The sequence below is a fragment of the Phaeoacremonium minimum genome (genome assembly GCF_000392275.1).
Source record: "Phaeoacremonium minimum UCRPA7 unplaced genomic scaffold PA7_03_scaffold_60, whole genome shotgun sequence".
Classification (NCBI taxonomy): Eukaryota; Fungi; Ascomycota; class Sordariomycetes; order Togniniales; family Togniniaceae; genus Phaeoacremonium; species Phaeoacremonium minimum.
The window spans coordinates 7,501-21,787 of NW_006920967.1; the positions used below are offsets into that span (position 1 = coordinate 7,501).

At 47.4% G+C, this 14,287-nt stretch overlaps 3 protein-coding genes across 3 annotated transcripts; 1 reads left to right on the forward strand and 2 right to left on the reverse strand.

Moving 5' to 3' along the window:
* Positions 1–439: 439 nt before the first annotated feature.
* UCRPA7_1065 (hypothetical protein) lies at positions 440–1,408 on the reverse strand (the record flags this gene model as incomplete). Its single annotated transcript, XM_007913661.1, has 3 exons — positions 440–448; positions 650–1,351; positions 1,403–1,408. The coding sequence occupies 3 exons, from the start codon at positions 1,406–1,408 to the stop codon at positions 440–442; spliced, it is 717 nt and encodes a 238-aa protein (XP_007911852.1).
* A 1,827-nt stretch (positions 1,409–3,235) lies between these two features.
* On the reverse strand, positions 3,236–5,749 carry UCRPA7_1066 (putative alpha-glucuronidase protein; the record flags this gene model as incomplete). Its single annotated transcript, XM_007913659.1, has 1 exon — positions 3,236–5,749. One exon carries the CDS (start codon positions 5,747–5,749, stop codon positions 3,236–3,238), a length of 2,514 nt encoding a protein of 837 aa, XP_007911850.1.
* Positions 5,750–12,437: 6,688 nt separating this feature from the next.
* On the forward strand, positions 12,438–13,162 carry UCRPA7_1067 (putative nad dependent epimerase dehydratase family protein; the record flags this gene model as incomplete). The annotated part of the gene is made up of 2 exons (XM_007913664.1): positions 12,438–13,079; positions 13,133–13,162. The coding sequence occupies 2 exons, from the start codon at positions 12,438–12,440 to the stop codon at positions 13,160–13,162; spliced, it is 672 nt and encodes a 223-aa protein (XP_007911855.1).
* Positions 13,163–14,287: the final 1,125 nt, after the last annotated feature.

A 14,287-nucleotide genomic window follows, 5' to 3' on the forward strand; every position in this document is an offset into this window, starting at 1 on the left:
CCTGGAAAGGCGCTGTGGAGTCACCTCCTCAGCGCCGCCGGATGGGCTCTGTGGGTTGCTGGCAGATTGCTAGACCTACGCACTGAGCATCTGGAGATACCGCCCTGCCGGGTGACGCTGAACAGCCGAACCCTNNTCAATGTAGCACAATAGTAGGCTTTATAAGGGGCACTCTCTTATACATTTGGGCGCTGATTAAGCCTTGGCAAAGCAGCCTGGAGAAAATGAGCTTGATTGAGCCATAGATAGGAGGATCTAGATGGAAGAGAGGCTGTAGTTTAGAGGCTGCTATGGTGGATGTAAACTTAAAGATCTACTGTCCTGAAAATAGGTAAGTAAGTTCTGAACTATGGAGTCTGATCAGTAGGAAGAGGAGGTTACGAATTAATAAGAGGGAGTTAAGAGCTTTGAGAACTGCTTTTCTTTCCTTTCTTCTCCTTTAGTTGAACTATTCTCGTTATTGAGACTATAGCTAGCTGAATAGACTACCTATCTGGTCCGTTACATTGACATTACTATCTAGCATGAAAAATGGTTGATTAGACTTGCTAAACTATCTTTTAAGCTCCTTGAATATTCTGTCTCCATGCATTTTCTTTTGCTCAACAAGACTGAAACAATAACAATGCTTTCTCGATCGCAAGCTTACCTCTTGTTCGCGGTCGAGCTCGAATTTCTTTAACTCCTTCTTAAATGTCTTTTTTCGATCTTTCATCTTCTTAATCTCTTCCTCTAAGTCCTGTACTTGAGCTAAGAGCTCCGCTTCGGTTGCGCGGTATGCGTTCTTCATCAGCTTCTCCATCTCATTGTGCGCAAAATGTACGACCTTGCGGGCTCCATCTCCGATCAGAATTCCACAGTCATCGGCAACATAGGCACCAATTATGGCTTCAACTGTTCTAGCGTAGAGTCCACTAGACTTGAAATCCGTTCGGGTCGTGTCGTGAATGGCCAGGGCCATGATGAAGTTTGCGACAATTCGATCATCTGGAGGCTGGGGCGAAAGAATCTTTTCCTCTCCTCCTGTCGGTCTCGTGGACATCCAAGGGAAAAACGTGACGTTCTGTTTCTTTACAGGTACGAGGATATCCGGCGTTGGGAAGTCCTCCGTTGGCTTGGGCATGGCGAAAAGACAGAGAACGAACTCTTCGTCTGAATCGTGGGGATTGTGTTGTATTCTTCCAATGACGTAAGTACCCTTAGACTTTCCTATTCTGATGCTGTCCTCTATGAAACGCATTCTCTTCAAATAGCGGTAGTACTTGCTCGCGACGATGATCTTGTTGTCGACAATGACTTGACGTTTCTTGACACATCTCCCCTTTCCCTGTTGCTGCCACTGACGTTTTGGCTAAAGCACAATTAGTCGAGCTCATAACTTTGGATTTGGATTGTCTCAGACCGGCATGATGGGTAGAGCCTACCACCACTAGATCGAATGTGCCTAGGCTAAGCAGCGTCCGAGGTCAAACTACAAGATACCAAGGCGCGCGGCGCGGCTTCCTGTGATGCGTAAAACTAGCCTACAAGCAATCTGTAGAGCTGCTTGAAATGTTGCAATGTAGACGCCGTTGGGGAGCAAACTCCGTCACTGGTTGACACAGAGGCGGTTGACGGTGTCTAGAGGCGAAGTGTACAGGCTAGAATAAGGGTCGATGATTGAGGGTAGTAGTCTTGATTTTTGAACTGGCGACTGAGCTCTTTTAAGTGCCATTAGATATATTCAATGCTTGATGAGTGATTTGAGAGGACGCGTGCTCGACGCGAGCTGCACCTGTTCGTCCAGTCTTGTGACCTAGCTAGATTAATTTGATCCCTGTCCGTCAAGTCAATCAGTACCTTCCAACAACACAATTTGCCCTCCGAGTCGGGGTGACCCGCTGCCTCTAGATCCAAGGGGTTTTCAGATAATAGAAAGTCAGTGTCCGAGAAATGAATGCGGTCTATACTCTGAGGCGCTAATTACGCCCTGACGCAAGCTCCAAGCCCCTAAGATGCATAGGCATTTCCATGAAAATGACCACGATATTCAGTGACCCCTACTGCAATTCTAACGATAGCTACGATGCTCATACTAGTTCTTAATGACTTGAGATTTGTAAGGCTAATCTGCAGATGGCAACAGCTCGTCAGGTTTGGGACGTGACTACAACATCGATAATTCGATTGTCTGAACGACTGATTTGTTTGACTTCGCTGGACTCAGCCCGTACTTTAACGGATGGAGAAAAGGGGTATCTGCTGAGGGGATAGGTGGTCTGTGTGAGTGGTGATCATTGGGCAGAGTGCTGCAAACGCAGCATTGACTGAATGAACGAGGCGAAGCGAAAAGGGGGGAAAAGCACACGAACCGGCTGTCCAGACTCGCCTTTCTGTTTCTGGAACTCGGCTTGCCTTCCTTGCATTTTCATGTCAGGAACTCTCAACTGAGGCAAGCGCGAATGCAGAGGCGGAAACTCCAATATGTCAGGGGAAAAAGGAGAGGGTCGCAACCGCAATTGGTGCATTGTAACTACGGTTGGGACAGTACTAATTGCTGTTGGGACAGAGTCTGTCTCGGATGGGCCTTCCGCCGCCTAATAGCCCCAACTCGGATAGTAGGGACATTTCTCACATTGAAAGCAGGTGCCGCCGTGTGGCCTGTGACGTAGTATCGTTTATTCTTCTCAAGGAGGCGAGATCCTAGTACTATGTTGAGTTTAGTCAATTGAGCCTAAGGAGCCGGGACTATGCACGTATAAATATGCTCGTGCTGTATTGTGTGAGCGGCGCGTAGAAAACAACTGTGTGAGTAGGTTGAATATTCCTTGATGTATCAGTGCATATCAAAGAAAGTTGCTTGTTTGTGACTTTGCATTCTTTACAGTTCTTATACGCTCGCACATTAATCGCGATCACTAAGTGACCGAATGTGCATAGACCAAGAGGCAATATCGGAAGGGCAGTTAGCTTAGTAAAGCTGTCTGATAATGCATCGTCATTGTCATACATTGTCATAATAAAAGAGCTCAATTGCATCTGGATGTGGAGGTAAGTAGACCTCTGTCTCGACATTCAGGGAATGTGACCTTAATGCCGGCCAGGACGCACGTTGCACTATCGCTACCTTGTACACCATGCCAACTCTGAGATTGCTTCCAGATCCACTCGCTTCAAGAGAGTCAGCAACTTCCCTGTTCAAGACAGGGAACACGTTGAAACTCGCGTCTTGCGCCCTTGTTCGAAGATCAGCAACTTAATCCACTACGCCTGCTGGAAGAACGGCAATGTAATCTAACGGCGCCGCCTCAATTCCATCTGGTGTACCCACAATCTTCAGCACATCGCCCTTGGTGATTTCAATCCTAGGAAACGTAATGCGGGTGGCAGAATGGCCATCGAGTCGTGTCGACGTCGCGTGGCCCAGTCTGTCTTCGTTTGTGCCTCGCCATCCTCCCACCGACACGTCGTTCAGAAACACCTCCCAATGAGCTCTTCCTCCAGCAAGATCGAAATAATTCACAGCAACATCATACTTTCCAGACGGGAAAGATAATGCCGTCGTTGCGGTTCCCAACGTATCGTTACGGGTCGTAATGATGGCAAAGTAGTCGCTGGCCGTCTCGAACGGGGTGACGGCCACGACTTTGTAACCATCCAACAACATATCCTCTGCTTCCACGCGCCAAGGATGATATCCAACTCTTGCTAATGCATCCGAGATACCACTCTTGTTGTGATAGAACTCGTTGATTGCATCTCGCCAAACGATGGAATGTCCAGCTTGGAACTTGATCCGGAACAAGGTCTCCTCGAACCTCTCTCTGTCAATTTTGCCGTCAAGGCCCTCCCACAACTTCACAAACGTCTGCGCCGTCTCTGCACCCGCGTAGTGCGCGTCATAGAAGTGCTGGATTACAGTCTTGCCGGAATTGAGCAGCTGTGTATAATTTACGTGGTGGAACCAGAGCAGCAGATTATCAGGCGTGGTATTGATTTCCTCGTACATCGAGGCCACCTCGGCGGGGTACTGACCAGAGAATCCGGTCCCATTCTTGACAGTACGATCCATTCCGATACTAAAAGCATCTGCCCGTGTCCACTGGCCCCATCCATTGTCGTCTTGTGACGCCGGATTTGGGCCAAAATGGTTCCCCGTTATGTCTGTCAACGTCTGGATGCCGAGATTACCGGTATAGTTCTCGTATGCTGGCCATGATTCCATACTCAACTTCGTGATGGTGTCAATGAGAATTGGATCTGAGCCGAACGTCAATCGGACCCAATCATGCAGCATGTTTATCGATTCATCACTTGGATTCCAGGCCAATCGCCCATATGCATACAGATTCGACATGGCTAAGTGGCTGCCGAGCCAACTCGTGTTAGTGCCTACGTTTACAACCGCAGCATATCCTGTGAGCGACCTGTTGAAGACAGTACCACCGACAATGTCTTTGACGAACGATTGCTTGCCATCGACACGCATATCAAAATCAAGAATGGTTTTCCAAAGTGGCGCAAGATAGAGCACATGGCATTGCTGACCGAGGTACTCTTGCGTGACCTGAAGCTCAATGGCACTACCGGTCTGTCTCAAGTGAGAGAACAGAGGCGATGCCGGCTCTCTGACTTGGAAGTCGATGGGTCCGTACTTGATCTGGACTACAACATTCGAATCGAAATCTCCATCAAGGTCCCGAAAGAAATCAACAGCAGCATTCGCGCGGTCGGCTTTCCAGTCGGACTCATTGATGGTATTGTCATATACAAAAGCCCTGAACATTACAACCCCACCATGAGGCAGCAATGTATTGGCGAATAGGTTTGCACCTTGGGCTAGTGTCCGATTGTAGGTCAATGGTCCCGGCTGGCCTTCTGAGTTCGCTTTTACGAGGTATCCAGCGAAATCGGGAACAGCTGAGTAGATGTTCTCTGTCACATTTGTCCAGAAAGAGATGACATCCTTGTCGAGAGGATCAAATGTACTGAGCCCACCAAGTACCTGTGGCGAGTCGAATCTCAAGGAGATCCCAATGCGTACACCGTATGGCCGCATAGAATCCGCGATTCTGCCCAACCCGGCCACATTCATAGGGTTGAGAAGAGTAGCATTTGCGTTGACATTGTTGACAATAATGCCATTGATGCGGACCGAGGCGAGTAAACGAGCATATTCAGCAACGCGGGTTAGATTCTGTTTGATGGTTCCGTTTTCGAAGAATATGGAAGGACCAGCGTATCCTCTTTCGATGCTTCCGTCCATGTTGTCCCACTGGTTGACCCATCTGATCGGCGCGTCCGGGCTAGTGGCATATGCAACCTCAGAGAAGTTCCCTTGTGCAAGCATCGACAAGTACTCGAAGGCGCCATATAACGCACCTCGCTCGTTCTGACCCAATATCTTAATGGAATCCCCTTTTGTGCTGAGCCAGAACCCATCCTCCGCCAGATCGGGCTCTTCGACAAGCTGGCCACCATCGGCAGTGTACGCCCCAATTGTTCCAACTGTGATCGTCGCTGCGGACTTGCACCGTTTGCTGGCCACCCTGGTGGCCTTGCCGAGAATCCTCTCAATTCCTGTCTTGAGCTCTTGACCAGCCACGTACACCGGACTGGTTTTGGTTGTGTTAAGGGCGATGATATAGGACGGAACCTTTTCGACATGAGCAGCGGCGTCAGAAAGTAGCGCGTATCGAAGCCAGCCGCTCAGGCCGTTTTCTGCGGCGGTAAGACCGAGTGAGACGAGAAACAGGAGATGGTGGCGCATTATCAATGGGTTACGTTCTGGGAGGAAAGAGCTTCCATGAGCCTCACTCCTAATTCGGATACATTGGATTCATTTATGCATTGTGACTGAATCCGGCAATTAGCAAAGTCTGCAATTACCAACTACATGTTGTATGCTCACGACCTGGTTCGACTTGTTCCGCTATGCAGACGATGCCACCTTGGACTGCACAATGACAATCCCCGCATACCTATCCACCCACTCACGATCTTGGTCACCGCACATGCCTTTAGCCTAAACGACAACCAGACATTGTCTCGGCTCAATGTAGTCATTGTGGACCCATCTCCACATTCAGCGACAAGCCCGACGACATCACCCCAACTTCCCCGCAGTTTTGGAGATCTCAACATCCGTCCATCATGGAGACAGACGGATATACGGAGAGAAGTCGGCCAACCGCCGGGGATACTCCTGGCAATTGATCATGGGGCGGTACAGCATTCCTCGCCATTCAGGGCCTGACACATGATCTAAGCTTCTATAGTGTTTATAACCTATTGAACTCTGAACGATCTTGGTCACGTAGTTGAACACGTTCACAAATATCATGCTTAAAACCTAACACACGAAAAAATCGCAGGCTCGCACAAGAGAGAGAGCTTTCTTGGTATATGTCAAGCTGCTGCCATAATAGTTGTCTTAGAGTGAAATATGTCTAAATACTATCTTTATAGCCACTGTGCCAAAGCATAACATACTGTAAACATATAAAGGTAGTTTTCCTTCTAGTTTTCTACCCTTTGTCTAAATCCGTGCGATTGACTGTCTCAGCTCCGACTTTAGCTCGTCGAATCTGGGAAATAAACTGTTTAGATTTAGTGCAATGTGATTGTAACAACAGATGTCGATTTGTTTAGTAAACACGATATTTGGGGTGGTGTGGTATGGAAGATGAGAAATGCAGTCAAGTTACATTTTTTTTCTGCAAATCGTCCCTGTGAACCGTATCTTGGGGTCATCTCGGAGTGGGTCCGATAACTCAGTCACATGCAATGTCAAAAAGCGACACGAAAAAGACGAAAAGGCGCTGAATGTAGGAGATAGGTGTTCATTCTGAGTGTCATAATAAGACGGAATCACGGTCTAGAGAATATCGATCCAAAGCAATGGCGAATAATCTAGACCTCGACCTTTCAGTTTGTTGCATGTATTTCTCCACAGTCTCTTCCTATCTGGGGGCTTGTAAATATTTTCTGACCCTCGGGGCTATGCTGAGCCAGATCTTAAGCATCACCCAGTCCCGGTTGAAATTGTGCTCTCGTAATCACCCTGATAGACGGGCATATCGAAATTTTCTCTCAATGAATCAAGATATAGCATTGATAATAGGCGATGTCGTACAAATCCAATTCACCCTCTGTGAAGCGAGTATAAGCAACAGAGGCTCGAGAGAAGCGTGTCTTCAATGCAACTTGGATTTAATTCAGCCTGCTAGCTCAGAGCTGTTGACAGGAATTTACTGTAAGTTCTTTAAACTACCAGAGGATAGCGGATCTTCTGAGAAGGCTTTGAAAAATGACAATAAGCTGTTGCTCGAAGTCCTCTCAAGTGTTATCGTCTCTTAAAAAAGGAGCGAATGTTTTTCCCCAAGAGATGTACATCCGTGAAAATTAAGAGCTTTCCCAATAGATAATTCCGTTGTCTTGCGGATCATCATACTCTGGATCAGACTCGCCGACATCATCCCTCTTGAGGACGAGTCGTGATCGGAGATTGAATCAAGGGTTATCTGAACACCCCGTCCCTCTGAAAGCGACATGATGCAAACAATCTTCAGGACCTTGTCGCTTGTCTTGCCGTACCAGACTTGGCTTATCGTATTGTTCCTGTGCATCACCGGGAATATCGACAGTCGCCTTGATTCGATCGCCATGTGTACCACATTGACCGCCCGAGGTAGCGCGCAGCGCGAGAGATCCATCTGATACACTCTGAAATCCTGTGTTGTGGATTATGCTATCAGCCCGCCCCTGAAAGCTGAGGAAGTCGGTAATTTGAACTGACATGACGTCTATTCGCTTGCATATATTGTTGAATTTTTTATTTATGGCAATGTTCACCATATTGACGCGTTTGAGGTATTGGTCGATGCATTGATCCGAATATATCCTTGGTGCTGCGATATCTGTCCATTGCCCCGGGGGTCTAGGAATTCTCGAGGCCATGACCGCAGTAAGGGATAACGCGTCTCTTCTTTCCAGTCAATTCTTTCTTGGCCACTAGCGACAGCTTTTCGTGCACTGAAGGCTAGTTCGAACGTACGAGCTAGATTGGGGCGCTCCGTGGAAGGAGAGGCGTGAAGATGGTAATAGTGAGAGACGTCGATCAGGACTACCGATGGAGTGGGACCGCAAAGATGACCGAGTTGCGAGAAGACGGGCGTTGATGGATAGAGTCGATAGATGGAGCGAATTCTTGATTTCGAGTGACCAAGCTTGACGAAAATCTTGGGTTTGCGTTTGCAACGCGCTCTCCCAGAAGTTGGAAAGTTCGAAAGAACTTTATCTGTGACGGAAGTATCCTTTTTGGTCTGATGTGGCCAGCACTCAAAATTTTCACGACAACTCATGAAATTCACTCAGCCGTTGTTGTGTATGAAGTCTGCCCAGCATAAAAAACCACCTCTTGAAGTTGTTCAACGATTCAGAACTCTGGTGAATAAAACCTGTGGTATGAATGCCATTAACTCGCTGGTCCATGCGTGTCTGACAAAGACAAGTCTAATCATACCAAGAGATCCGTTATCACCAACACCAATATTCTATTCTGTGCTTTGTTAGTCATATTATAGAAATGAATAGGTGGTTAGTATGCTTATGACGACCTGACATCGAAACTGTCCGCTAAACAGGGCAAAGCCAATCCCGGCGGCCTGACTAGTCTATCTCCAAATGTTTTCTTTCTTTCTCTTATTCATTTTTGAAGACCGGCTAGTACAATCAAAACTTACTCGACTTAATTACATGTCAAACAATGCTGTCATTATTCATAATTAGGAGTGACGTCACTTGTTAAGCTCGATTCGGGTAGCCGCTGCGAAACGTAGCATCTTTCTCGCTGAATATAGTAGAGTAGCTTGTGGCCTAGCAGATATTCGTCAATAAGATCTCTGCTTGTATGTAAAAATTGTTATGCGGACAAAACTATGCCTAGGCACGACACTAGATGTTGCTCTGTTTATGGAATTGTCAAAGCAATTACAATACGATGTCTTCTCCCAACCCTTGGCTAGGGGCATGTGTTACTCCTCCATACTTCAAGCTTGTCTAAGCTTGCTTGACACACTCGATAACACCCAGTGAGCTCTGAGTCCCTTTGAAGACACCTGATATGCGCAACCCAGCCTCTGACGTCACCTCCTCCCAGCAGTCTAGATTTCGCTGTTTGCCTCCAAAACTCATCATTAACACTACATATTAGCCGTCAGCAATCGGTTCATAACCATACTGAAGGAGGATAGATTTTCTGCGCTCAAATGTATCGGGAGGAACAGTCTAGAGTTGGGCTTGATCAGAACGAGATCTAGAAGTTGCCTACTATCTACCACGGACGCCAATGCATTTGGCATATCATCTAGGATGTCCTCTTGAATCAGTAGCTTGCTGTCAGTGGCCATTGCGTCAGCCACGTGCTTTAAAATGTTGATAGTTGTTAAATCACTGTGATTGTGGAGGCAGCGTCGAATCCAGGAAATGAGTGCTCCTTAGACTCGTCAAAAGTGATGTCTCGGATTCATGAACATGAAGATACTATACCTTTTTGAGGCTGTTCCCTGTTGAAGTCAATCGCCATCTTCTGAACTTCCTTCAAGTCTGTTCGACCGGCTTCGGTTGTTACCGCCTGAATGACCTCGGGCAAATCTTGCAGCATACAGCGGTTCAAAGGCAGCCCGGGAAATTCTCGGTGAATGGCCAGAAGAGCATGGCCATTACCACCCCCGATGTCGACAAACAACACTCTTTCCGAATCTTCTTCTACTACCTTGTTAATTGCCCAGCTAAAGTCGTAGATTCCAGTGATCGGCACTAAAATATTTGGAGGCAGTGGTCAGCTTATGGGAAGGGGCAGAAAGAAGAATAGAAACCACCTCAAGAATGGCTTCCGCTTTCGAGAGATTGTGCTTCTTTATCCTTCAAACACGACTGTAGAATATGAAATGAATATTCGAGCTGACTTACTACTTTCCTCGAGGGGTCCCATGGCCTTGGTGAATCGCTCTCTTCGTGCATGGTCTCGCTTGAGTAGTTCGTAGTATGTAAGCTCTGGCATACCAGCTGCGAAGGTTACTGGCACATGGTCTTGTGTTTGTGGCTCTTTCCTTCCATACTTTTGAAAGTATTGTGGCAGTGTAGCATACGAAGCCATGGCATTGTCCCAACTAACGGACTTCAAAGTCAGTAAAGAAAGCGGTAGAATAGATAGATGAGAAAAGACTTGATTCATACGCCATCTGATAAGTGAAGCCAGCCATTTGATCCCTGGCAAATATACTGGACCTTGAAGTATGCGCAACGCGCCCAACTTCGATTTGCCGAAGAATACCGGCAGAAACGAGTACTGCTCCTATGCGAGCTACTCGGACGATTTGCTGGGTTAGAAGCGACAATGATTGTCCATTGAGACAAGAATGTTTGGGATTCCTCACCCAGCAGGGAGGCATCTGCGTTCACCATTGTAGCCAATTCTGCATAAGTGATGCCACTATCCTCATCAGTTGGGATACCATCAAACACGCCCCACTCCCAGAATATTCGGTTCGCCGTGATCACTGTGACTTGTGAAATGGCTTCCATGCCCATTCCTGCCGGGTCCTTGACAGCCGTGAGAATGGATGTTGCTGCCAACGCAATCTGTTGGCGGAGAAGCCTATCAGTAGCAGGATTACCGCCACTGCCGCCGCCAACCTCTACACTCCAAGCATTGACTGCGGCATTGAGCCGCTGCGTGGCGACTCTCAATTCCTCTAACTTCGTGGCGTTTCCCTTCATGGCGATGACCGAAATAAGCAATAAACCCGTAGTCCTGTCTGTTGACTGAAGGTTATCACACCTTGCTGTGACTGTCAGCGAAAGGAAACGGCCCCGCGAGTTGCGTGAAAGCGTGGAGATGAACGGAACGTACCGCTCAACTACCCGTCCTGCATGTATGCATTGCAAGCTAAACACTTCGGGACAACTCTCGTCTAGGCGAGCCAATAGTATAGAAGACGCCAAACACCCGCGTGATACACAGCAAGCAGCCAAATAGTCGCGTATTTTCAAGGATCGTGCTAAAACTCTGTTGCGTTAAGCCTCATGATAACGTAGAGTGACTAGGATCAAAGCCTCCTACTACTAGACATGTTAGCTGGATCAAAGATGCAGTGCTGAAATATCACAAAGCTACCAGCCACAGTAATGTCTATAGCCGCTAGCGTAATGCATTACAGTAGTGTCTCAAGCGAGCTCATTGATGAGCTTGGAGTGCAACTGTTAGTGAAGTCTTGCTTGTTATAGGCATGGCATGCGCGCGCTGCTGCGGCTGTGCTTGGGATTTCATGATCCGAAAGCAGCTGGATTCTGCGACCGCGCCAACGAAGTACAGCATATCATGTTCGCTCTTGTCGGCGCAACTGCTGTAATCGAAATGGAATTTGAGATCACCTTGGAAGATCGACGTTTACCTCGCGATGTCATGGCTATTTTTGACACTGGGTTGCTATGAAGTCATCTCACTGGTATCTTGTAGCTTGTGGTATAAATTGGTTCGCATCCGGCACATCAAGCCTAAAGTTCATAAGATTTCTAGTAACAATTTACTATTCTCTTTGCTCAAGATGAAGCTCGACCTCATTGTTAGAATTGTATCGACGCTAATAACCGTCGCGTTGGGAGCTTCTGCGAATGCCGCGTAAGTGTTCTTGCTCTGCTCTATCTTTGCAAGCGCGATGTTCAACATCGTGGGACTCACGTGATAACTTTCTGCCCCGATGCTGAAAGTGGGCAAGGGGGTCAGACCTGCTACGCATATCTGAATGAGCCTGTTGGTGGTTGCCGTGAGTACTCCTGTCATCCTCGCTTAACGTATAATAAAGTTTTGCTGATGAAAATTTTCCAGAAAACCTGCCAATCTCAATCAACAACAAGGCAAGCTCTATTGTTCACGGAGGCGGAGTGAGTTGCACCTACTATGAGTGAGTGGATATAGAGAAATGTTGGTGTATACAATTGCTGATATTCAGGTCAAGTGGTAATAGTTGCACGGGTTCGGCGTTCGCCACTGCCGCAACTTTGATCTTGAACCTGGAAAATGATAACTTGAACGACCGAATCAGTTCCTTTAAGTGCAGCTAAACATAGCCGATGGAGAAGACTTAGTATATTTTTAACAGATAAGTATAATAAATCATTCAAGGTGTATTTCTTCATGTTGAAGTTTGATGCGAAGTCTCGACTAACCCAACTTGACCGCTTCGTTTGGAGTAGATCGCCCGATATCGCATGATAAGAACTGGAACATGCTAATCAGCCCCTTACCGCCGATTCGTTGCACATGTGAGAGCCAAGATAGACTGCATGACTCACGCTGCAATAGTCTATCCAAAATCATCGAAAAATTGAACTTTTGCAACACTCTCCTTGTTGTTCATCCTGGTGTTTCTGCTTTGGATAACATCTGGTCTAATATGCCGACTCCGGATGTCCTGGTCACAGGTGCAGCTGGTCATCTAGGCTATGCGCTAATGCTGACATTGCCGTCATTGGGATACACACCGCTCGGGATCGACATTCTTCCCTGCGGGGCATCGAGCTTGGTCGGATCCATTGAAGACCGAACTTTTATCACCAAGATCTTTACCGACCACCCGACAATCAAACATGTGGTGCATACTGCCACGTTGCACAAGCCACACGTCGGCTCTCATACGAAAGAGGACTTCATCAAAACAAACATCACCGGCACACTGATTCTGCTTGAAGAAGCAGCAAATCTGGGACAACAGATTGAATCATTCGTCTTCATAAGCACCACCTCTGCCTTTGGCTCCGCCCTGAGTCCGAAAAGGGGAGAGCCTGCGGCATGGATCGATGAGTCTGTCGTCCCGAAGCCCAAGAACATCTACGGCGTGACGAAAATCGCTGCCGAAAACATGTGCTATCTCATCCACCGCCAGACGCAATTGCCGGTAATAGTCTTGCGGACTAGCCGATTCTTTCCTGAGCAGGACGACGATGAGGATCGCAGGAATTCGATGGGTGACGAGAATTTGAAGCTTTGCGAGCTTCTCTATCGAAGAGTCGACATTGCCGATGTTGTCAAATCATGCGTATGTGCCATGAAGAAGGGATTGGAACTTGGTTGGGGTCTGTATATCATTAGTGCGACAAGCCCACTTCCGAGGACAAGTGAGACTTTAAGAAACCTTGACTCTAACCCGAGCTCTGTTATCAAAACAGTCTCCCCTGGTAGCATAAAAGAATTTAGCAAAAGAGGATTCAGATATCCCGATAGGATCGATCGAGTATATGATTCTACTAAAGCTGTTGGAGAGTTAGGCTGGGAACCTGACTATACTTTCGAGAAATCAATCGAAAGACTATCTCAAGGAGCACAATGGCAGAGTTCTTTGACAGCACATGTTGGTATGAGAGGCTATCACACAGTCTCAACTGGCGTTTATACCATAAAATAAACCATATACGAAGTTCTATAGCAATGCCAATCAATGTAGTCTCGCTATCCTGGAAATAATGACTAAATCCCACTACGATAATTAAGACTGAGGAACTGAAATAGAGAGCTTAGCTCAGAATTTCGAGAAAAACAATTGGCTGACAATTGCGCAACGTTATCAAAGCCCGCGAGTGTTCGGGCAAATCGTGGGCAAGTCAGGTACTCGATCCTCGGACTCTGTAGCTCGGAAAAACCTACTCCAGGCCGGAATACTGGATAACCACGGCAGAAAGGTCGTCGGGCGCATTAACTGTAGACTTATGTAGTTCATAAAAAAGTATATTGGTTCCGTTTGATTGCTCGAGAGCGTGTGGTCTATGGAATGTGTCTTTGGGCATCCACAATCAATAGAGCCATACTGAGAGGCAAGAAACGCTGCGATTCGACACATTAAAGTCGGCGAGAGGCCAAAATGGCGACATCGCCGCCATCATTGGTGATTGTTCCAGGAATCTATGAAGGCACGGAGGTCTTTGGTCCCCTCATCGCCACCCTCCGCAATCTTGGATATCCTAAGATTTGGTTAGCAGGTCTTCGTTCCACCGGGACCGACTCTCACCGCAAGCCGGTCATCACAATGGATGATGACATTGAATCAATCGCAGGCGTGATAAATCGTGCCGTCCAAGATGCAGGACCCTCGGCTGTGACTCTCCTTCTACACTCGGCAGGCGGTTATCTCGGTAGCGCAGCTATGAGAGGACTCTCTTCAGCAGCGAGGAAAGCGGTGGGACTGGAGGGTGGTGTAACCAATATCATATTTCTATCCGCAGGAATCGCACCGGAAGGATTTAAGATTGG